The sequence below is a fragment of the Lotus japonicus genome, chromosome 5, assembly GCF_012489685.1.
Source record: "Lotus japonicus ecotype B-129 chromosome 5, LjGifu_v1.2".
NCBI classification, from domain to species: domain Eukaryota; kingdom Viridiplantae; phylum Streptophyta; class Magnoliopsida; order Fabales; family Fabaceae; genus Lotus; species Lotus japonicus.
The window spans coordinates 11,665,218-11,689,785 of NC_080045.1; the positions used below are offsets into that span (position 1 = coordinate 11,665,218).

Genomic DNA, 24,568 nt, shown 5'->3' on the forward strand with positions numbered 1-24,568 from the left:
TAATCAATTTCCATATTTAGCCCTTTCTAAATTAATAAAATAATAATAACTACTAAATACAAAATTAAAAAAAATTGAAAATTAAAATTATTTAAAATCACAATTCTATTTATTGATAATTATTCTACAAAAATATATTATTTGGATTTAAATTATTTTTTTCCCATATTTATGAATATAGATAAAATATATCTAGACACTTCTAGATTATCTCATAGAGTCTATGTGTTTTCATTCAGAAAACATATAAAGTATGTATATATAAAACGCTTATATTGCATATTTATATAACCAACATATATTACATGTTTAATATATATATATATATATATATGTGTACATATACAAATGCTCACAATATTTTATAAAATGTATTGATATATTTAGTAAAACTAATAATATGAAAAAATTAAATTATATCTTTTATTTATTAAAATTACTTTTAATTAACTAAGTTTCTTTAAAAATGAGTAGTTAAATTAGTTGCATGAACTATTGTTAATTTTATTTCTAAGTAAGCTTTTAATTATTATCAAATACTATTAGTATTGACACAATTAATATGTTAATTTACTATTTTATAATTCTTACCATTTTCTTTATGTTTAAAAAAAATATTTTGCTAAGAAAATATTAATATCTGTCCGCGCAACGCGCGGGTTTACATCTAGTATAGTTTGAATGTCGAGGAAAATAATTAACAAAGAATTGTGCTTTCAGCAGGGGTGCTCATCGATTCAAACAAAATCAGTGTAGTTAATTTGGTTAGTTAGTCATTTTACATTAAATACAAACCAAACCTTTGTAGTTGGTTCGATTTACATTAAATGGCGAACCAAACCACAATCTCATCTTACATTGTTTTAACATTAAGATTTTGTGGCGGTTAAAAACTACTAGAAACTCAAATGTCAATTGAATGTTCCCAAAACCTGTGGTCCATGTAGTATGATTTCGGAGGATAGCTTTTTACGGCCGAGAAGACACTAAATTTTATCAAACTGATACTAATTCTTTTAATTTAAATCACTATGAAATCATTTTATTTGATATTATGCATTTAAAGGCTATGGGATGAACATCACCTGAGCATCTGCATCATTAACATCAATATCCCCTTGAGCATCAACATCAACATCTCCCAGCCTCAGCATCAGCATCTCCCTGAGCATCTGTAGCATAAGCATCTCCCCGAGCATCAACATCTACCTCAGCCTGAGCAACTCCCCGTAATCCTACGCTAGAGCCGAAGCCAGATCTGCTCCTCCCAGAGCAACTATAAAACCAAGAGGATGAGCAACAAGGTGAGCGGGAGGTGGCATATTATCGAGATCAAATAAAACATGAGCAACCCGAAAACCACGATAAACTTTAGCAGCATCTGTATCTTCATCTAAAGATGAGCATTAGCCGCTCAAAGAACAAGATGATCATGAGAAACTATTATAGCTGTTTCATCTCCTTCAAAAAGATGATGAGCATGAGTAGCTGCTATATCTTCCCCACGAAGAAGCATGGTCAATTTATACTCCGCTTCCACCGTTAGATTTCGTGCTACATGATACTCTTTAGTAGCTTGAATGTATGCCACATTTGCTTCCACATTTGTTTCTAGGGCTTCATTGAGTTGAACCATAAGTGAGTTGTTCCCCATAAACCCATATTCTAGGCAGATTTGAGGGGTTGATCCACACCCACCCTTAAATTGTTTATAACATTTATCATATAGGTTCCACCTTCTGCTACATGTGTCATCTGTAGTATTCAACCCTGGAGGAAATAGGAAATGATATTTAATGATATGCATGTTGTTATTTGTCTCAATGTATAGATTTCACTTCCTCCATTTTATTTCGTAGCTCGACCGTTATGGATTTAGGCTGCACGGTTGAGTCTCGAGCTATTGGGTCTCGAAGAGCAAGGTTGAGCTCCATGCCATGTCAGCAAGGGTTGTCAGCCAAAGAGACAGCTGGGTGATTCTTATCCGCACGATCAACCAAGGAAAAGCATAAGTCAACCGATCGTATACCATGATCAACGCCCTGTGCTTCCCAAGTCAACCAATCGTGCGCCTTGATCAACAGTCACCTGCTTGTTAAGTCAACCAACTGTGTAATGAGGGAGACTCTTAGGGTAAGGAGGTCCACCTACTATAAAAAGGGGACCTCTGTAGATTCATATATGTTCACTTCTTCACTTGAATAATACTCCAAGTCTTTTGCTCAGTCGTTCTATTCTTAGTGTTTTAGTCTAAAACAAAAAATATTACAATTAAGTCCCTTATCATTTTTAATCTACTTCTCATGTCAGAGAAAGCCAACTTTTCCCCACTATGAACCCTAATCTTATATTAAAAATCATGCAAATTTCATTGTTCATTAAAATTCTACCTCCAATTTATTGCTTACAAGTGACACAGCTACCTTCCTAACATACATTTACAATAATTAAATTACCGTCTAATTCACACCTAAAACATAGAGCACATTTTGTGATCAGCTGCTTACAGCTTAGTGCAAGCACCCGTGACAGAGGATTAGTTACCGCGGCCAGCGTGGATACCTAATCTCGTAAAGAAAAATACACGTCAATACATATACTCTAGTATTCTACATTCCTCTCATCTACATGAACTTTGTATCTTGGTTTCTGCGCAACCAGATCCAAGAGCTGAGGCTGATGTTGGCCAAAATTGTGCACTCTTCACCTTTGATATGCTTGCCAAGACACTTAATGGAGTCACATCCCCAATTACTGTCACTTTCTTTGCTGCAAAATCTATGTTGAAGGAACTAACTCCTGCAAATGCAATCAACAACGTCAAGATCCCCTTAAAATGGAAATGACTTGAATTTTATTATAAAGGAAGATAGTTTGTTCACGCCCTAATCCATCCACATTCGGAGAGAGATAGGAATACAAGAGAGAAGTAAGAGATATGACGAATAATGTAACTGAAAAAAGAAGAGATAAATAAGAACAGAAAATGAATGGAAGTGTGATGTAAGAGAAAATTGAGTATCAAAACTGCAGATGTATAAAATCTATTATGTAAAAGGGTTTCAAATATGAAAGGCAATGTGAGTTACCTTGCATTCTGGAGAGGTGTTTCCTCACCTTCCCTACACAGCCTTTGCAATGCAAAGAAACTCTCAGCACTACAACCTGCTAAATAATTTACTCAAACCAGTTATTGAAATATTAAAATTTTACATAGTTTCACTTTCAATAGTTCTACTCAAGTTACTTCATATACTAATCTTAGTTTTTTGAATTAAAACACTGGCACAAATCAATCTAAAACACAAACACATCCTAGAAGTGGAGAGGCCTTAAGAAAAATGAGTGATTGGTCAACTTGGTCCCTGAAAGATATCTCACCGCTGGCAAGTTAATCGTTAGAAGAACTGAATAAAGTCTGAATGAGTAAACATCGGTCAAGTTAGTCCTTACGTCTTATACATACAGGTACTTTCTAACATATTTCCTTCTTCCGGTGACTAACTTGCAAAGCAGCAAAATCTTTTCTGAATCAAATTGACTATTCACTTAATCAAGTGCAGAAGCTCAGATTGGAATATCCTACATAAATGCCATTGATGTGCTCGTTGTGGGACTTGAGAGAGATAGAAAGATAACAAGACTAACCTGGTCTGAGGAACCAGATTTTGGACGAGAAGGGCTAGAGGATTTAGATGCAGGGTGGATTTCATCTTCACAAACAACTTGAGCCTTTTTAGTATCACCTTTGTTTAATGCCAAAACTGGCTCATAATCTGAAGAACCATCTAAGAGTGCAGTGTTACTGAGCAAAGATCTAGTTGAACCAAGAGAAGTGACTGACTCATTAGGTGCCTTAAGCCAAGTCCTTCTCAGGGTACTATCAATTGGCTTAGAAGAGTGGCTTTTGGTGTTGTTGGTGACATTGTCAGTGAGCTTTTCTGCTGTGCTTTTCTTCTTCTGATCATGAACTTTAGCTGCATTTTTCTTGTTCTGGCCATTTGGGTTTGAAGAAGAGTTTTTTATCTTGGATTTTTGGTAAGATTTTGGGTTGATGGGTGGCTGAGATGAAGAACATGGGGCTCTAGAGGTGCTTCTTCTTGAATCGTTGATAATGGGGTTGTGGCGGTCGATTGCTCGGCCTCCGAGTTGAATGGTGTTGGAAGAGGAGCAGGAGGCTTGGTCCATGCTAAGACATATGGCTGTTGAGGCTTGTGAAGCACAGAACATGTCTATGCGTTTCATCCTTTAGATGACAATAACAGAGAGAACTAGTGGTTCTTAGAGAATCTGCAACTAGCACTGAGCGAGAGATAAAAGAGAGAACTTGTGCACAGACACACACAAACAAAAGCTTTGCACTGATTGCTTTTAAGTTACAGTTTCTCAAAACTTATGTAGGATTTATGTGCACTGATTGCTTTGGCAGTTTGGCCTCAGTGCCGGTTTCAATTTAAGCATTATTGCAGTCTTTTCAAAAAAAAAAAGTTTAATACTCCACGGGAGACAATCATGTTCAAGTCGGAAACATTCAAATCTTTGGGAGAGCAAACTCTCAATTGGTTTTTTTTTCTTCAAATTATGTAAGACTCGAACTTGAGACATTGTTAAGTGTGTACTCATATAATATTGATAGTTAAGAAAACAATTTTTAAACTTCTCACTTAGTTGGTAGCAACCTCTTTATGTTAGCAATTTACAAAAAAAAATAGTCTTTATTTCCTCATTAGAAAAGTAGGAATAGGATTACATGAAAATAGAGAAGTTTTTGAGTGTAAGAGAGGGATGTTTGAAGATAAAGAGTTGACAATGAAATGGAAATTTGCATCAGTTTCTCTGCTTCAACTTAAAGTAGATAGAAAGATTTAAATTTTGCCAAAGCTATAACAGTTTGGGAAAATTTAAACGTACCTAAAAAATGTTGTATCAGTTTGGAAGAAAGCTGTAATAGTCTAACAACTAACTATGTTTGGATACGGTTGTCTCTCGTGCAAACTGATGTTATAACATTTATTTTGAGTCAAAAAGTGAACGGAACCCTTCTTATGTATTGAGATAAAAGTACTTTCACGTTGCACTCAACTAGTATCCAAACACGCATTAAGGCGACCACTTGCTCACTCACCTTGATGTGGGGACCTCACCCATAAATAACATACCTAAAATAATATCTACATAATCAGGTTACTCACATAGTTCTCAGTGGTTCTATCATGACAATAGGAGCGCTGCACGTGAATTAGAATCAATTGCCATAGAAGTTAATCAGTGAAAAATTTGATAAGTTTGTCAGGAAAGGAAGAATGTCCTCAATGGCTCTGTCCTTATTGATGTTTTTGCATTCTATGAAAAGGGTGTGTGTGGAGAGTGGTGAAGAGTGCTGGAGCACCAATTTTATGTCAAGTCACAGCAAAACAAGGTGATCTTTATGAGATGCAACCAACATTTCTAGTGCTTTAAAGAATGAAAATGATGTACCATAAGTACAATGAATTAAACTATCACACTCACTCGAAAGACCTGTAGATGAAAGGGTGAACCTATCTGATGTTCTTTTGGCTAGCAGAGTGTTGAGATCCTCCTCAAGTGCTTTGCAAGAGCAGAAATTATGTGAACCAGATTCAAAATGTTTAGAGAAATGTAACTATGTTGTAAAGCTTTGGAGTTTGGATTCCAATTTTTCTCCATTATGCGAGTGTTAAATGACAATTTCATTCAATCGTGCTTTGTCCTCATTCACGTGTGAGAAGAATTTCGGCCCCATCACATGTTTTTCTGGTTCCATCCGGCTCTCAACCCTCGCCGGCCCCGGGTGTCATATGTTCACATTCGCTTGGTTCGTCTTCAAATCACACGCGTACTGAGAGAATTGATTCTGGAAGTAACTATTGATAAAAGCTTTTGCGGGGAAGATAGTAAGTTTAGATCAGTTTATATTTCCTCATAATCAATTCTAGCACCCAAAAGCATCTCTCTAAAATTAATTTGAACTTTAAAATCTATTATAGAGGATTTCCAATACACAACCTAATTCTAAAAATTGTAACCCTGGATTCAAACATGCTTTTTTCCCTTTAAACCATTTTTCAGGGGTTCCTAAATTGTTGCAATTATATTACATTTACACACCATATGATAATAATATCTTATATCCTATACTGATTCTAAGTGCTTTGTGCTGAGTGCAACCCATGTATCTGTGTGCAGAACTGTTTTGGATTAACGTAAATTTCCAGAGACATAATCACCATGTAGAGTGCTGAACCTGAGTGAAAAAATAAAATAAAATTGTTGGCACGAATAACTAATGCACTGTGACTTTGAGTGATGCAGCTCTGTTGGGCATGGCCTACAGTTTTAAATACTACTTAACAAGAACATGACAGCAAGATGTCTTGATTTTTTTTTCATAACCGGTATCTTCCATAGGAGACAATCTTGTTCGAACAGTGAACATCCACATATAAAGCTAGCTCTCCCAAGGGATGCTTTCTTTCCACAAGATTGGGATCTGGGATCTGAGACCTTACTTTAAAAGAATCCTCATTAGTATTTAGAAATCCATTCTAGAACATACAAAACTTGTTCAGATGAAAACAAAGCAACGGCTAGATAATGGTAGCAATATCATGTGCCAAAATCAGAGTTAAAAATATGTAGTTTTAACTTTTAAGGCATTATGGACAAAATATAACTGGAGGATACCTGTAGGATGCAGAATACGAGGGCCCATAACGTACCACAACAAACAGTTTTTGGCACAGTACATAGGTAATTGGTTATTGTGGACAAGTGAAGTAATTATTGACCAAAAAAAAAAAAAAAAAAAAGTGAAGTAATTGAGGTCTGTATATATTCAATGTATGGTTACTATTAGAATTCACAGTGGTGTTTTCTTGATGAAAATCTTGTGTGCATCTTCTAACTCATTTTTTGTCATACTAATAAAATTTTAGCATGCCACTTAAAACAAAAATATAGATGGTTACAAGCTTACATCAGAAGATTTGGTGGCTGATACGATAAAAGGCGAACATGGGTCATTCCATGAGTGTTCTTACCTTGGTGATGCAAGTAATATGATCTCTAAGCTGATTTGTATGGAGAAATATCTATTGAGAAACTTAGTATTTGTTGGAAAACTTATCCACTTAATGTAAAATCAGTGTTTCAAGAGGATTAGTCTCATTGATGTCAGCGGTGAGAATACATTTGCGAAAAGAAAAAAAAGTAACATGATTTAGTAGATTAAAAAAATTGTTTTAAAAATTAAGTCCTCATAATATTTAGAATTGCAATAAAAATATCACCTCTTTCTCTTCCTCAAACTTCATACCTCTCTAATCATCAAACCTCCAAGCTCCACCATCACATTTCCATCATATTTTCCATCCAAAGTAATCTTTCACTACAAAAACCTAGCCCCATCACGTCCGTCGAGCACCAGTTCTTGCTCCACCACCACGATCGCCCTCGTCCTCCTCAAAGCCACCATCACCTCAGATGGTGGCCAAAGCCCTTGCACTTCCCAAGAGAGGCCTTTGTCACCACTTCGTTCTGGTGACAAACTTTGTTCCTTCACCTTTGCTTTCCTCTATAGAAGTTGATGGCTGATCGAACATGCAAGATTGGGAGAGCTCCACCGAGCTCCTCCAATGGTCACAGGTTACTATCACCACTTCTGTGATCACCTCCTTCTCACAAAACACTAGAAACTGGCATTCATGCACCATTCCTAGACACTATTTAGCTCTATTCCAAGTTCGTTCTCAGTGGCACTCCACGGAGAAATAAAAAAGTCTATTGTCATTGTCATTGTTTTGGGTCTCAAATTCACCTTCGAATCCAAACCCTCATTAGATACTTTGTTCGCTTAAATCTCTCCCGTCAAGGACATGACCTGACCAAATGTCTCTCAAGGGTACTTGTCGGTCGCTGGCCCCGTTCGCATCAAACTGACATCGAATCCAAACTTGTCCAAATCACACAAACGCACACATCAACATCATTACGCCCCTGAACCAACGTCTTCCTATAAATATCCCAAGAAACCCTCTCCCCACAACACCTCGGGCGTCCCCTCCGCACGTCCCATCACAGTCAACAGAACCTTGCGCAAGTTGTAACACCATGCTCAATGAAGCCAAATTCACACGAAAACGAGCCCCATGCCACACGATGAATCAACGGTTAGCAATGCAACAGTCCTTCACCATCTACGCACCTTGGACCCCCACACTGCTAGAGCAGCGCCCCAAACCTTGTACCATGCTACCTCGAAAGTTTAGACTATTACTCATCAGTGCTACTTGAATGCCAGTTTTAGCAATTTTAAGATTAAATTTAGGAAGAACAATTCCTTATATTCTAAATTCCAAAAATTCCTATTGAGTTGAGGTGACGTTTGTTTTTAAATTTTAAGATGTCAAGTTTAATTCTTCTACCAAACGATAGAATGTCCATTTCTAATTAATTATTTTCAGGAACCATTTTCTAAAGATAGAAACAAATGCCCTTTGAAAGTAGATTTTTGTTGCCTCAATCTAGTTTACAAATAAGCACTAACACTATACTTTTGTGCTCCGAAGCTTTTCTGCTTTCAACGTAAGTGAGGACAAATTGATTGACTAACCACCAACCACGGATCAAGATTACTTCCATGGACATATTTGGTCTACACAAATATCCATCCATGCTTGCACGTATAGCTTCAAGTCTGAACTAAAACTTGTTATTAATTAATTTTTACAGATAAAAATTGACAACTTATAGTGACTCACAAAGAAATCTGAAATCCCAAAAAGGCATCATATTCATCTATAATCGATGACGTAGGAAGATATTGACTGTGTACCGAAAAGAAGTAAAGATTGATAATATTTAGTATTTTAACTCTTTTTCCATTAATTTAATGAGTTTAATTTTGATGCACCGACGGTGTAAAGTTTTTTTACACCGTCAACCTTACACCGTCAACCAATCAGATTTCAAGGATGTGAGAAAATCTCTCTTTTCATTTAATTTCATTAATTGACGTGGCACATCCTTAAAATCTGATTGATTGACGGTGTAAAGTTTTACACCGTCAGTGCATTAAACTTTTTCTCTAATTTAATTATTTGTATGTGTCGAGAATAATTTAAATGCGATATTGCATATTAAGGAAATTATCATGTTAACTTCTTCCTAAAAATGTTAATTAGTTATTTATCAGCTCAATAGTAACATTGTACAGAAGTTCAAACCAGTAAATCGGTGCAGAGATTTAATTAAGTAACCAAGTAAATTTGGGTTGGAAATGTTGCCTGTGTTCAGACCTAACCCATTCAAGGAGAAGAATGGACAAGTAAATTGGTCAATCAGTTACTCTAACCTTGTAATTAGCCGTATTCCACACCCCAAGTCCTCTTTCCCTTTAAGATGAAATGCAAAGCAGTTGTAATAGCAGAAAACAAAATTGAGGTACACAATTTTCTACAGAAAAACTTTCTTTCTCATGATACTAGAATCCAAATATCAAATACTACAACTTTTATCAATACCATAGACAACAAAATTGATGAAAGAATTAGGTCAGAATTTAACAATTACATGAACTGTGTGGTAAGCAAGCATAAATGAGTAAATGTAAAAGGCTAGTAGACATATCTTCTTACATATGTGACGTATTAGTAGAGCTTTCTGTTGATGTTGATTTTGACAGTAGATGAGAAAAAAAATGGAGAGGTTCTCTTCTCCATATAGATACAAGGTTTGCTACTCTGTTTATTTCATCCCTTTTCCTTCATCTTCATTCAAAATCCGATTCCGGAAATCACTAACCATGAGAGGCAATCCTTCTCTCAGCGGGACTTTTGGCTCCCAGTTCAGTAGTTCCTTTGCTTTGGTAATATCTGGCTTCCTCATATGTGGATCGTCAGCAGTATTTGGTTTGTATTCTATGGTAGCACTTGAATCAATTGTTTCTTTGACAACCTGCATGTTTATGAAAAATGACAATAACAGGATGATCATAAAACAGTAACTTTGATGCAGTCCAGCCCCAAAAAGTGTGCCCTTACTGTAAAGGGCACAACTGAGATACTACATGACATGTTAGGCCATTAAGGAATTAATAAAATAAGCATGATATAATATAACAAGCAAAACAGTAAACACAAAAAAACTGAGCCAGCAAAAGAAGACAAGGCACCTCAGCAAGTTCTAACATGGTGAACTCCCCTGGGTTACCCAAGTTAAAAGGTCCTACATGTTCACCATCCATCAAAGCTGCAAGCCCATTAACCTGTGAATTGGAAAAGAAATTTAGTTCACCTTCATATAATTATAATGCTGCACATGTTCTTGCCAAAAAGAAGATTTTCCAAATAAATAAATCTTAGATTTGACCTCATCCAACTCGAAATCTTTTCATTCTAAATCAAAGTAGTAGAAAATTAGCTTCATACAATAGCTTAATTGAACAAATACTTAATAGCAATGATCAATAATTTTATTTAATCTTCCAATGCAGCTGTTTCTCTTTGCTTGATGTATTCTCTCTATTACTCTCAAAAGTCGATATGAATGATGTTAGGATTTAAGTCAAGAAAATTTTCTGATAAGATCAGGTTGCACAAACTAGCCGAGGGTTTTAGAAAACACGCAGTAATACGGCTTTTAAGCTACAATGTTCTACTACCCTCCAACACTCAAGTATCTTGCTCATTATTTAGACCATGATTCATAGTGATTCTGCCAACCATAAACTTTTGTTCATTTGTGAAATTAAGATGATATCACCCAAGACCAGATGAGGATTAGCAAAATATGCTGTATGCCACTCATAAAAACAACAGCACGGACAGAAAGGAGAGAGAGACATAAAGTTTCAATACAAAAAAAAAAAAGGTTATGTACCAAATCAGAAACGTATTGGAAACTTCTTGTTTGCTTCCCATCACCATATACAGTCAATGGTTGTTTGCGAATAGCCTGAAAACATGAAAAAAAATGGTATAAGACAAAATCCACTCGAACAATGAAAAACAAAAAGAGAGAATGAGAGAGGGAGAACGAGAGAGAACCTGTGCAACAAAGTTGCTAACGACACGCCCATCATCTAAACACATGCGGGGTCCATATGTGTTGAAAATTCGAGCAATACGAACCTATAACAGCAAACCAGATCAGTCTCAATAGCAACACGTGATTTGAAGAATTTACTATAAGTAGACTAAAATTTCACTTACGTTGGATTAAATATTACTTTTTCTCTGTACGAAGATTTTTTCATGCAAATCCATCCATAAATTTGAAAGTCTTTCATATCCAATATATACAATAAGTAATCAATCTTAAAGATTTCACTAAGGATTAATATAATAACAGCAATCGGATATAAGCTCAAATAGATTTTTTATTCTAACAAAAAAAAATTACCTGATTATATTTTGAATTTTTTATCTTAACCTACACTTGCTTATGTAGCTATTCTCGAGAAATTTGTCTAGGAAATTGAACAAATCCTAAGCTTACAATGAACTTCTTCTTTGTACTGCTGGTTGTTATAACATAAAAATGATAGCATTCATAACTAACATTACAAGACTCAGAGCATACAGGTCTTTTAGTCATTTATTCTAGGAATTTCATTAATAATATATCAAAACAATTTGGCTAACTCTCCACAATTTTCATTTCTGTACTAATGATCCACAAGTTTGGTTAAGTCATCCTGTGTGAATGAGTAAAGCACCGGATTTCTTTGCAAACATTCAGTCAAATCTTCTCCATGACAAGTGCTTGTGCACGATTTAGACTCACTGACAAGAAATAGTAGAATCAATCCTGACTACCATATACATTGGCACCTGTTCAGTAAATCCCAAGGGCAGACCAAGTTGACAAGCTCAAAAATTACATTATGCTTCAATGTCCTGGTGGAGAGAATATCCCACAAGACTAAAACATAAGTTGCCATGTAAATAGAAATGACATGGTAAGATGCATCCATGATTTTGAGTTAAAAATACACACAGAAAGCACTAATGCATTAAATAAGTAAGTATCAAAATATCGCAGTGTAACATCACACTCAAACATTATATCCAACAACATAGAAAAACAAGACATCATTAAGGTAAACAACCAAAACTCGCTCCGACCAATTAACACACTATAATTTAAGTTTAAGATCCCCACCTCAACTCCGGCGCCTCGATGATAATCCATAGCCAATGTTTCCGCAGTTCGCTTCCCTTCATCGTAACAACTCCTCTCACCTAAAATTCAATCAAACCATAATTTTAACACACCGGACAAACCATTGAATTCTATAAATCAAAATTTCAGTGAAAATGAGAGTACTATTTATTATTCTGTTGATCAGCATTCAGCAAACTCACCCACCTATTGGATTGACATTCCCCCAGTAAGTCTCTTTCTGTGGATGCTCCAAGGGATCACCGTAAACCTCACTAGTACTCGTCAGCAGAAACCTCGCCCCAATCCTCTTCGCAAGACCCAACATATTCAGCGTACCCATCACATTCGTCTTGTGAATCAATCACACACACAACACAGTCAAGGAATCCAAAACAAGCAAACAAACAAAAAAATCCACATAAATTGATCAAAAGAGAGAAAAATGCAATGCAGTGCGCGTTTGGTTTCACGATTTGTATAGAATCCAAAACATGTTTGATTATAGCTTCTAACCAGGCTTGTTAATAGCGGCACAATAGCGCTATAGCGTAGGTTCACCGCTACTCCACTATTCACCGCTATTTGCCGCTATAGTACTGCAATAGGGCTTGAAATAGCGTTTTTTGGGCTTGCCGCTACGCTATCCGCCATTAACAACCCTGCTTCTAACAGAAGTGATTCTAGATCATTTCATGGTGAAGAAGGATATGATGGTCTTGACAGGGTTGTACTTGTAATGCACGGGCGAAGCAGGACACGCAAGATGATAGATCTGATCAACCTCCAGCAGAATCGGCTCCACCACATCATGCCGAATGAGCTCGAATCTCGGGTTTCCAAACAGGTGCACCAGATTATCCTTCCTCCCGGTGAAGAAGTTATCAATCACGATCACATCGTTGCCTCTACCGATGAGCTTGTCAACGAGGTGGCTCCCGACGAAGCCTGCTCCGCCGGTGACGACAACGCGTAACCGTCTCCCGCCGATTCCGGCGGGGATACGGCCGACGCGGTTTGTGGTGGAGTCGAAGTTTGTGAGGGCAGCGGGGAGGAAGGTGTGGGAGTGAGATGCGGGGTCGTGAGGGCCGATGCGGGAGAGAGTGGGTTGGATGATGAAGAAGGTGGAGCCGATGAGGATTCCGACGAGGATGAAGAGGAGACGCTGTTCACGGAGGAGGTAGTTGATGGATCTGGGGAGGGATCTGGTGTGTTTGGTGGATTTGGGGGAGTATGGTGGAGTTTCGGTTCCCATTTCTCCGTCGCGTCTGTGATTCAAGCTTGATTGCTTGTGTAATTGTTTCATGATCACTGTCTATATCTATCAATCAATGTTGATGAAGCATTTAATGTGTGAAATCAAATGAGGTTAATATTTAAGATCTTGTTTTTACTAGTAGTGTGTAATGCAAGACACACACCTTTCTTTCTTTGCCCACACAATGCGTCAAATTGAAGGATTCACATCACTGATTCTGCCACTTTCATGGAGGCTATAATTTTTTTCATACATTAAAATATCAAATTAAAAAAAACTAAAATAGCAAATAAAAGCATTTTCAAGGTTTTAAATTGTGCATTTCAAAAAAAAAAGTTTTGAATTGTGATCCCGATTCATTAAATTCACCCGATGTTCGTAACAATTATGGTCGTCAAAACTTCTCTGAAATCATGACATTTTGATTACAATTACAAATTTACAATCAATGGTCGCAATTTGAAAGTTTAATATCTCAATTTAATTTGGTCATGCATGAACCGTAGTTGTCAAAAAATGATCTTGGCGTAGTGGTAAAAGGCCTTGCTTTTAGCTTAGTAGGTACAAGTTTGAACTAAGCTTAAGGCACTTTATAATTTTTTTTAAGCATCAAGGCATTTTCTATTTTAAATAAAGTTAAAAGAATGAAACAGATGACTCATCAGGTTAATTAAGAACCAACTGAGTCACCAGTTTGATCATTAACTGACTGGTTGTACCGAGTCAATAAGATTTTATTGCACTACTGATTAAACAGTTGGCTCAAACCAGTCAGGTGACAAAGTCCTGATAGAACTAGTTCGACCGGTCAGTCTGAACTAAGTTTTAAAAGATAGTGATCTGTATTATAGTTATTTGACTTTATTAATATTATAAGAGTCATTGTATAAGACAATAAGTAGAGAAAACAGGTACAAATCATGAAATCAACAACAAAGAAATAACTAACTGGGGAATACCTCAGCCCCACAAATGCTATTGTTACTATTATTATTGTTGTTGTTGTTGTTGATGTTGGTAACTTTCTGGTCTCGAGGGAGACCACACTGAATGCAGGGTTACATTGAGTGCACATTAAGTAACTTGCTAAACTGGATGCAACATAAGCATTATTAGTTCACGCAATCATTATATACACATATAAAGTAATTTAATATGCCCAGAAGAACCCCAGGGGTCGGTGAAAATCAGATAATACTGATTTGGACAACAGCTTAGCTTCTAGTCTGCGCAAACTGTTTGATCTGCTGGTCTCGCAACGGATTGCCATCCAGTGTAGTGATGAAGAACCTGTTTTAGATCATCTTTTGGAGGTTCCACTGTCCATGTGGGATAGTATTCACTGGGGTGAAACATGTTACACTCAACATTCTGAGTTAGTAACCCTGGTTGAGCACCATTTAGAAACAAGTCTCCTTCAGACCTTATATAACCAGTTGCTTCTGCTTCCTTATCTGCTGCCTGCAGGGATGTCACCAATTCAGTCTTGTCAGCTTAATAAAAAGGGCAGCAGAAGTAAGTAATCAAACTCTTTGTTTTAACATAAAAGTAGCAGAAGTGGTTTAGCATTTCATCAGAGTAATCAAACTCTTCGATACTATTTTCTTGTAGTATTTTAGTTAGGGAATCAGCACAAGTATTTTCTATTCCTTAGAAGGATAACAAAATTAATACTTCCATTAGTTCCTTAGATGTAATTGTTGTCCTACACACCGATTGCAAATCGAAGATAATATATCAGCATAATAAGCGAGTCAAAACAAAGCTTCCTCACCATTTTCACAAGATCCTTGGAAATGAGCATCTAAAAGATTGATAACATAAGTTCCAATTCAAGCTAAATGATTACTAGGCTACTAAACAAGAGAACTAGACAAACCTTCTCATGAAGATACTTAAATGCCACCTTCTTGTGGCCTGCCTCATAGATATTATGTTGAGAGAATATCTGGAATCAATGTAAAATGCCAATTAGTAATTTTGCACATCATTCAGAAAGATTGTTTTGAAATTACTTATAGCAATTCCAATCAATAAACACATAATAACTCACCTGGGATTCCACACTGGCACAAACAGCATATATGCCCCAGTCTCTGGTGTAATTATTGTACAGATGTACTTTAGCATATCTAACACGAGGGTGTCTCTGTCGAGTCCCATTAAAGAAACAATGGTGAATGGTGACCCTCATGCATCTGTCACCAACATGAGAGGGATCTGCCCCTATGAGTATTGTTTTGTCATGCCGCGAGAAATGACACCTGAAAATGATGAATTGCGTGTTTAAATCAGTTTCTCTTCAATCATATTCAATTCTATGCACAGAAGCTACATGCTTTAAATTACACAAAACATTTGCATATATGCTAGAACACATAATTATAAAAGGGTCGATCACAAACAATTCATGGCCCTCTCACCTTGAAATAGTTATATCTGTGCTTTCTCTTGTAATATCTATGAGCCCATCATCAAAATCACTGAGACTGCAACGGTCTATCCATATGTGCTGTGAATTAGGCTTTATCTGAATGCCATCAACATCAGACCCTCTTCCTCCTTCTAACTCCAAATTGCAAATGATCACATGCTGGCAGTCCTTCAGCCTCAAACCTTTTCCCGTGAGCTTAATCCTCTTGCCCCTCCCATCAATGGTCTTGTACGACGACACGCTCAAGTACGACGAAAGATTAATAGTGCCAGAAACCTCAAACACAATCCACAAAGGTTCTTTTCTCCGACAACCGTCACGTAGTGATCCAGGTCCATCATCTGCACGCATTCAAAAGAATCCAACCAATGAACGCCATGTTACACACCTAATCTGTCAACTTCTACAAATATATCTGTCTCTCAAAATGACAACCAAGTGAGCATAAACAATGGTACATGGATTAAAATAACTCATACAGTTAGACACTAAAGTTCATTTTTTCCTTCAGCTCGACATAGCATGTTTGAATCAGCTTCTATTTTCTCAGAATCAATTCCGACCCCTAAAAGCTACTCACATAAGCTTCTTTCCGTAACTAATTTTGACTTTAGAATCAATTGTAGAAGGATTTTCAATAAACCATGAAACATAAATAAGCATGTTATGAAATTAAGTGCTTTAATTTGAACACAAGATGACAATTTAAATATTTCTCTAAATTCAAAGTAAGCTCTATAATTTCAGGTCAAATACAGTTAAATATATTGCTAGTTATTACATTTTGATCTGAAATTAAAATAATAAGAATAAGAATGCAATGAATAGGACCTGCAAGAGAGGTGACATGATAAAGAGCACCGTGAAGTCCACCAACGGCGCAGCGGCCGAATCCCTCGGCGTTGGCGGCGAGGGCGCGGAGAGTGGAGTCGACGTGGGCGTAAGGCAAAGAGAGCATGTTGCTGTTGTTGTTGGAATTGGAAGTAGAAGGTTGGTTTTGGGTTGGGATGATCGGTGAGTGAGTTGTGCCATATTTATAAGGCGGAGGAACGGTGTTGTGTGGGGCGGAATTAGCACGGTGTTTGCGGTGGGTGTTACCCATTAATGGTTGCAAACGTAACTACCAACACGTTTCGATTGGAGCTGTTAGCTTAATTCATTTCAGTTCTGTTGGATTGCAACGAAAAACTGAACTGAAAAGTGACAACAGTCTTGAATGTTTGGTAACGAATCTCTTTGTCCTCTGTTACTGTAAACCGACACTATCCAACGTTGCTAACCATACATGAGATCCACATCCACATTATTATTATTATAAAGCCCATGAGAAGGTAAATGGGTAAAATTGTTCAAAAGAGGCCCATCGTGACCTAAGCCAACCCTAATGGGCCAAACCAATAAAAAAATCTTATAGAAAAGAGAAAATGGACATAAGTAAGAGAGATTGTTTGACCCAAAAAAATGTGAGAGAGATTCATGAAGAATAAAAGTAGTATTGCAAATATTGTGTCATGAAATGGCACCACTTGGGTGAAAAATGGTGGGGGGGGGGGGGGTTGTCCACAATTTTTGCTTAGCTCATGAACTCGGAAGTATACTCGTGAGTTTACAAGTGAATTAACTCATTTAAGTCACCTCGGATTATAAACTCGTATGATTTTACGAGGTAAAACTAGAGTATAACTGCCATGACAATGATTGAGGAATGTGATTGTTAATAGTGGTTTCCACACCTCTACGCTGCATGTATACGACTGCCCCGAGCTCTTTTGCGCATGTGCTTACCTCTCTTAATCCTGTTCTTGATGTGCGTTTTCGTGATCTTTGGGTGTGGCGGCCTTGCTCCACGGGCATTTACTTAGCGGCTATGGTTTATGCTCGGCTGAATGCTCCTCGTGCAACGATGGGAAGCACAAATGATTAGGATTGGGTTTGGAGAGTTCAAGCTCCGAAAAAAGATCCAGGTGTTCCTTTGGTTGCTCAATCATGACACTATGCAAGTGGACGCGCATAGGCATAGTTGCCACCTGGCTTCTTCTCCGGCTTGCGTGCGTTGTTCACATACTTTAGAGGATATCCTCCACTGTCTTCGAGACTATCCTCGCTCTAGGGAGGTGTGGCTCCGCCTTCATGCGCTCTCTTAGCCTGAGTTTCACTCCTCTTCTGTTCGGACTTGGGTTCGGTCCCAGATGCAAGGTGATCATGTTGTTATGTTTCTTACTGCAATTCGGAGACTTTGGCGATGGAGGAACGAGATGGTCTTGGGGAGGAAGACATAGACGACCGAGTACGTTGGTGAGTGGATCAGATAGGAGGTGCGTGACTATATTGCTTGGCTTGGAAAGCAGAGACTGTGTGAGAGGACAACGCTTGATCATGTGCAGTGCAAGCTTCCCCCGGACGGTTATATTTCGGCGATGGTGGATGGGGCGTTTAACAATGCGTAGAGTTGTATGGGGATATGAGGGTGTTGCGTGACTCCTCTGGTTCGTGGCTAGTGGCGGGGATCCTTTTTTTGTAGAGCTACAGACTCTAAGGATGGGGCCTTCGCTGCTCTGGGATAGGGGGTATAGGAGGGTGCAATGTGATTTTGACTGTTTGTAGTTAGTTAAAGCACTTTAGAAGTTTCGGTTTCATATGTATGCTCTGCCCTTATATGGATCTGCATCTTCTTCTCTAGTGAGATTGGGATGTGCGTATTCAGTATTCACCATATGGGTTATGAGGCCAATGGTTCTGCGGATTGCCTTGCAGACATGAGTGTCAGTTTGTAGTGTGGTGTTACCTTTATTGACTCTCCTCTGGATCGTGTGCTGCCTTTATTAACTCGAGATGTCTTAGCGTTGTATTGTTGTTGTTATTTTTCCAATGCAAAAAAAAAAAGTAAATTATCACTTTTCTTCACTCAATTAATTTTTCATTGGTTGTTGACATCCCTATATTTATTGGCGTGTGAAGTTAAATAGAATAGTTCTAAATAAATATAAATTTATGAAAACTTTTGAATAAAGGAATTTAAATGACCCATGAGAAAGTTTGGCTTAAATAACACATCATCCAATCAAATGGGAGATAAGTGAGTTGGAAATAAATTAATAAATAAAATATAGAAATTCCAACTCACTTATCTTCAATGTGATTGGATGATGAGATATGTAACCCAAACTTTTATTGGGTTATTTAGACAACCCCTTGAATAAAATATAGGATTCTTGTCGGCCTTCCCTAATTGGAACGTGTTAGTTTTATCGCAACAATGGGCATTACTGTGTATGGATATTTTTAGAAAGTTTTTAATTTTTCCTTTTGTATTAACATTAATTTATATATAGAGTGCCATTGTCGACGATCAACGGAACTGACGTCTTGATTCTGTGTGCCGGTCACCGGAACGATAGATGGGCACGGCCCAAGATGTTAACAAAGTCATGACAAATGTGTCTAATTAACTTTATTTAGCATCTAAAAGTCATCACAAATGCAGTTTAACGCTTTGTTGGAGGAAAAACAAAACAGGCAGCAATAGGGATGGCAATGGGTCGGGTAGGGTGCGGGTTTTGCCAAACCCAAACCCAAACCCGAAATCAAAAACCCACACCCGCACCCGCACCCGAACCCGAAATGGGTGGTGAACTTAAACCCACACCCGAACCCATTGGGTTTCGGGTTCACCCGACCCGTACCCACACCCGCACACAACCTCAAACAAACAGTTGAACTCGGAAACCCGACCTGAAAAAGACTGTGAAGAGAGCTATATTATGTAATGTAACATTGTAATTGCCATGTTACTGTTAAATTAATATGCAAGATGCTGCACATATTGTATTGCACAAGCAGAATACTTAGGTTTCACTTATACAGATCCGGGTTCGGGTAGGGTTCGGGTGCGGGTTTGGCCAAACCCAAACCCGAACCCGAAAGTGATCGGGTAAAACCCGAACCCGAACCCGAACCCATTTAACTCGGGTTTTCACCCAAGAAATCGGGTCGGGTCGGGTCGGGTGCCCATGGGTTCGGGCTTCTCTGCCATCCCTAGGCAGCAATATACACTTGATATATTTAAAGCAATCATGTCATGAAATGTTGATGAAAGAAGTACTTCTGATGCATGGTCTGCATAAGAGAAAATGCATTGAAGTTATGTGAAGAGTTATCACAAAACGTGTAGATTAACTTGAGTGAAGTTATTCTGGTCTAAGAAGAAGTCTTAAGTTTAGACAATCACGATTGTATGTTAAAATTCAGGAATAATGGGTAGTTGAGTTTTTTATCAGCTAACAGCACAAACAGCACCCATAGATTTGTAACTAAATTTTATCCTTATAAAAATTGACAGTAATAAATTATAAAAGAAGAAAAATGCCAATAAAAAGTAGTATAAGTAGTCATGATCGAACTAGGTTATACTATTTAACTAGATATTATACCCGTGCGTTGCACGGGTTTATTATAATATTTTTTTTATATTATATGAAATTTACTATAGAGTAATTATCTAAAAATAAATATTAAAATATTTCTTCAATATAAATATAATAGAAAAAATTATTGTGTTTAGACATCTAAATAGAGAGTATTAGAGTTTTTCTATGCATGAAATTGCTTGTATTAGAGTTCTCTTTATATAAATAAATGATATTACTGTAATTTAATAAATTTTTGGGTTAATGATCAAATTAGTCCTTGAGTTTGTAAGCGAGTTTAATTTTAATCCATCTGAAAAAAATAACGTTTAGTGGCAGTCATTTTTACAATCACTGACAGTTTTTGACTGCCACTAAACTTCATTTATTCTCATAGTAACTAAAATCAAACTCGCTTACAAACTCAAGGATTAATTTGACCATTAACCCTAATAAAATTTGAAAAGGAAAACATTATTAATAACATAAGAAAACTTGAGAAAATATTTTTACTACTATATGATAGGTCAAAAAACACATTTAAAAGTATTTTCTTCAAATAATACACGCATGCGATACATATAATAGTTAATATTTTATAGAGACATTTATTTAATTTTTAAAATATTTTCCTAGAGTGTTCATTAATAAATTTTGATCTAGACTATTATTTAATTTAAATTATTAATATTTTCAACATATAAATATATTTATTAATTTTTCCCTCAATTTATGATTGATAGTTAATATTCTAACTATTGTTAAAAAACTACTTAATAAATTATTTTTTTTATAAGAAACAGAAAAGTTGACAATTAATAGTTAATAACATAAAATATTCATCAATAATTTATTATTATAATTATTAAGACAAATCACAAATAAATTTAAAATTATTTTTAAAATAACACGCAACTACATTATAGTTAATTTAAACAACATACAAAATCATTTCATATTTAAAAGTAAATTTTGAAATATATATTTACAAAAAGCATTCAACCATTAACTAATTTCAATATCTAACTTGTTTATTTTATTTAAAAGATATTACTTTGTGCTATTTTATCTGTTTTTTTTCAACCTTAGGTTGATAATTAATTGAAATGAAAATGGAAATAAAAATTAATTTATCTTGCCAGTAATGTAGAACTCAAGTCAAATATTATATATATATATATATATATAGCTTATTAACATGATATCTAACTTTAGTATTTAATTTGTTATTTATACGTAAAATGTAGTTATAAATATAAAAGTTATTTTAATTTTAAAATATAAGAATTTGATTTTTTTTCAATTAGTTATAAATATAAAAGTTATTTTTACTATATTTTTTATTAATGTAAAGGTAGTCAATTTAAATTATTATTATTAAAAAAATTCCTCAAGTTATAATTAATAATTAAAATTTAATCAATATTAAAAATTATTTTAAAATATGGGAAATTGAAAAGTTTAACAATTATTTATTAATATAATAAATAATAAAGTAGATGTTATTTTTTTAGTTTTGTATTTAATTATTTAATATATTTAATGCAAAGGTAAACTAATCAATGCAAAAGTTCAAGTGTGCTTTACACATATATATATAGATATTATGTTTTTTATTTCAATTTCTTGATGTTGAGATTCTTCCCGACGCCTTCCGTAATAGGCAAGTGTTTTTTATTGCAACAATGGTGCTTACTGTGTGTGGATTTTTTAGTAAGTTTTTAACTTTTTCTTTTGAATCAATATTTTTGGACACAGACACACCCATTCTCAACGATGGACGGCCGGAACTGACTGACACATGTTGGTGATTTTAGAATCATCAATGTATTTTAGTAGTAATGTGATCTACTATAGGCTGATGTAATTACGCGTTAGGCTCGGAATCGAGTCAGGTTAGTGCGGAGTGCACGCTTGGTGAGCCAACGCATAATTGACCGCGAATACGAACCGGGGTCCAAGGGGCGGAGCCCCTTGAACGTTGGTGACCCTAGTTTGAAATTGTTTGAAAAATTGTGACTTTTCGGAACAATCGTGATCATTCGTGCAGACACAACCTTCTATATAAGGTTGCTTGCAGCCTAAGGAAAAAACACAGAAAACCAGAAACAGTATTCTGAAACAGAAATTCGAACAACACAACATCTCTCTACTTTCTTTATCTGTTCTCTTGTGCCAAGAAACAGATTGATTGTCAAGCATTATCCCAACAAAGATTTCGTGAACCCAGGCAATTACAGGGTCGAAATAATTTGTTCGGAAAGTGGACGCTCACGATTCTTGACTTTATCCAGGATTATCACACCCAGTTTTCTAACAACACCTTGGTTCTGTCTGCCATGGCCAAAGATGTTAGCAAAGTCATGACAAATGTGTCTAATTAATTTTGCCCTCATAACATTAACCCTTATCAGAATGTCATGACTAATGCACCTAAACACTTTATTGCTATGCTAAGGAGGGATAAAAACAACAGATAGCATGCGCACTTCTGTAGAGCGAAAACTCTAGCTAGATTGATTGAAACTGATGTCTATTGTATGCTTGTGTATGTGTGTATGTTAAATTATATTAAGATAGACATTACTTATGCATGCTGATATTTGAAGGGGTGGTGTCATGAAAGGGTATTTAGGAAAAACTAAATTTGAAGTAACAAATTCATTCTGCATTTAAATGTGTGTTAGTTTTGATCCTTAACTATCTTTGGAAAAGTGAAGGTCAGTGCCTCAGTGGCTCAGTGCTGAATTTCACTAGTTTAACAAACATCAACGTAAAGAGTGTCAGTGGGTCTTGATATTTGGATTGGACAAAAGCGTGCAGGAAATGTTTCACCAAAATTATAATTAATAAATAATTGCAACAATAAACTTGCAAATAAAATTTCATTATAAAATATACTTCTCAATTTGATAAATTATATTAAAAAATAGCAATAAAATATAAATAAATATACTAAATTAAGTTTATCAACTTGGCTGAGGCGTGCAAAACACTGTTTTTAAGAGTATTTTACCACCACAAGTAAATTTCTTGGTGTAGATCCGGTCTCAAAGCTAATATCCTCCAGGATACAACAACTACGTACTTCTTGCAAACTCTGCACATGAACTAACCGAGGCTAAAAAATAACTCTCTTGAATTGCTCAGAGAATTCATAGTGCAATTATATAAAATTATACAAGAAAAAAAAAACTCATATTACTACAACTTTCTTTCTCTTCACTCTCCTTCTCTTCTATCTGGCCACGATAGCGTTTATATAAGAATAAGCCACATCATTACAAAAATTGATTGGTGAACATAAAAATAGTGTCAGACACCCAACACCTGCTAACCGCCACATATTGCAATACTACGTATTGTTCCTTTTCTAAGAGACAAGGGGGAGGTTCTACATACTAAAGAGACTATGGCTCTAAAGAAATAACATGGACGCGAGAAAAACATCCAAATGCTCTATAGAGTCTTGCTGGCTTCTTGAAGCCTAGAGGAACATATACTAACACGATTTCCACTCATAAAGGATTTTGTATCTTGGTTAGAAATTTAGTTGTCTGACAAGAAATTCCTTCATTATGAGTCATTTTTTTTGTACAACTGCACTCGATCTCATTCTTTTTATCTTTTATGATTATTTGTTCGCTCATGGAGAGCAAATTTCTCAACGTAACGACCACCGACCTTGGAATCTTCCTCCATGTGCATATGTGTGAAGCATACTCTGATTTTCTAACTCCTTAATAAGACGCTTCAATGACTTGAAAAAATCATCAAGAAATGTGACGTGATCCTCATTTCCTTCTTTTTGGTGAGAAAGACCTTCCACAAGTTCTGACTGTGTAATTCCAAGAAGATTTTGATGTTGGAATGATAAACTTATTAGCACGGTGTGTTCCACCCGTGGTTATGATAATTGATTTACAGAACTCCCTATAAACAACACCAATTATCCTTCGAGAATCTGAACGTGGTACAACTCTGATCTAGTACGGTGGTGCAAGGTGGTGAATATGGTTGAGAGTACAGTTGAACAGTGAGAATCCATGGAGGGAGGTACCTAGACAAGACACTCTGATGCTCAAGTTAGCTCAAGATAAGAGAAACTCTCTTATAAAAAAAAGGATAAGAGAAACTCACTTATAAAAAAGGATAAGAGAAACTCAAAATATAGAAGAGCAATAAGAGAGAAGATGAGTAATTTTTAGCTTATTATGTGATCAATATTGTATTTATAGTAGTCATAATATTCAATGGTTGAGGTGTATTTTAATTTGCCGGCCTGTC

The 24,568-nt window shown here is 36.1% G+C and overlaps 3 protein-coding genes across 5 annotated transcripts; all 3 read right to left on the bottom strand.

Annotated features, from left to right (window-relative positions):
• Positions 1–2,236: 2,236 nt before the first annotated feature.
• On the bottom strand, positions 2,237–4,429 carry LOC130716575 (protein SODIUM POTASSIUM ROOT DEFECTIVE 2-like). Of its 2 annotated transcripts, none has more exons than XM_057566541.1 (3): positions 3,649–4,429; positions 3,090–3,168; positions 2,237–2,799 (listed from the first exon to the last, which is right to left on the bottom strand). In XM_057566541.1, the coding sequence occupies exons 1-3, from the start codon at positions 4,243–4,245 to the stop codon at positions 2,621–2,623; spliced, it is 855 nt and encodes a 284-aa protein (XP_057422524.1). In that variant the 5' UTR covers positions 4,246–4,429; the 3' UTR covers positions 2,237–2,620. The 2 variants fall into 2 exon arrangements, with proteins under 2 accessions (XP_057422524.1, XP_057422525.1); XM_057566542.1 differs by having other exon boundaries at positions 2,238–2,799; positions 3,090–3,165.
• A 5,041-nt stretch (positions 4,430–9,470) lies between these two features.
• On the bottom strand, positions 9,471–13,489 carry LOC130717666 (UDP-glucuronic acid decarboxylase 1). Of its 2 annotated transcripts, none has more exons than XM_057567993.1 (7): positions 12,895–13,489; positions 12,391–12,537; positions 12,184–12,263; positions 11,067–11,150; positions 10,900–10,974; positions 10,193–10,285; positions 9,471–9,975 (listed from the first exon to the last, which is right to left on the bottom strand). In XM_057567993.1, exons 1-7 carry the CDS (start codon positions 13,487–13,489, stop codon positions 9,766–9,768), a joined length of 1,284 nt encoding a protein of 427 aa, XP_057423976.1. In that variant the 3' UTR covers positions 9,471–9,765. The 2 variants fall into 2 exon arrangements, with proteins under 2 accessions (XP_057423976.1, XP_057423977.1); XM_057567994.1 differs by having other exon boundaries at positions 12,391–12,533; positions 12,891–13,489.
• Positions 13,490–14,382: 893 nt separating this feature from the next.
• Positions 14,383–17,144, bottom strand: LOC130720584 (probable pectate lyase 4). Its single transcript, XM_057571237.1, has 5 exons — positions 16,707–17,144; positions 15,865–16,216; positions 15,495–15,705; positions 15,321–15,389; positions 14,383–14,902 (listed from the first exon to the last, which is right to left on the bottom strand). The coding sequence occupies exons 1-5, from the start codon at positions 16,975–16,977 to the stop codon at positions 14,663–14,665; spliced, it is 1,143 nt and encodes a 380-aa protein (XP_057427220.1). The 5' UTR covers positions 16,978–17,144; the 3' UTR covers positions 14,383–14,662.
• Between the last annotated feature and the right edge of the window lie 7,424 nt (positions 17,145–24,568).

Bases quoted from the DNA above. Each gene is read 5' to 3' on its own strand.
- LOC130716575 (XM_057566541.1), bottom strand. From the start codon at position 4,245: ATGAAACGCATAGACATGTTCTGTGCTTCACAAGCCTCAACAGCCATA. The intron at 3,169-3,648 runs GTTAGTCTTGTT...TAAATTATTTAG, and splicing joins AATCTGGTTCCTCAGACCAG to CAGGTTGTAGTGCTGAGAGT. The intron at 2,800-3,089 runs GTAACTCACATT...TTGCATTTGCAG, and splicing joins ACACCTCTCCAGAATGCAAG to GAGTTAGTTCCTTCAACATA.
- LOC130717666 (XM_057567993.1), bottom strand. From the start codon at position 13,489: ATGAAACAATTACACAAGCAATCAAGCTTGAATCACAGACGCGACGGA. The intron at 12,538-12,894 runs TATCCTTCTTCA...GATTGATTCACA, and splicing joins CAACCCTGTCAAGACCATCA to AGACGAATGTGATGGGTACG. The intron at 10,975-11,066 runs GTTCTCTCTCGT...TCATGTTTTCAG, and splicing joins TTAGCAACTTTGTTGCACAG to GCTATTCGCAAACAACCATT.
- LOC130720584 (XM_057571237.1), bottom strand. From the start codon at position 16,977: ATGGGTAACACCCACCGCAAACACCGTGCTAATTCCGCCCCACACAAC. The intron at 16,217-16,706 runs GTCCTATTCATT...GAATGCGTGCAG, and splicing joins TCATGTCACCTCTCTTGCAG to ATGATGGACCTGGATCACTA. The intron at 15,706-15,864 runs GTGAGAGGGCCA...CATCATTTTCAG, and splicing joins ACAGATATAACTATTTCAAG to GTGTCATTTCTCGCGGCATG.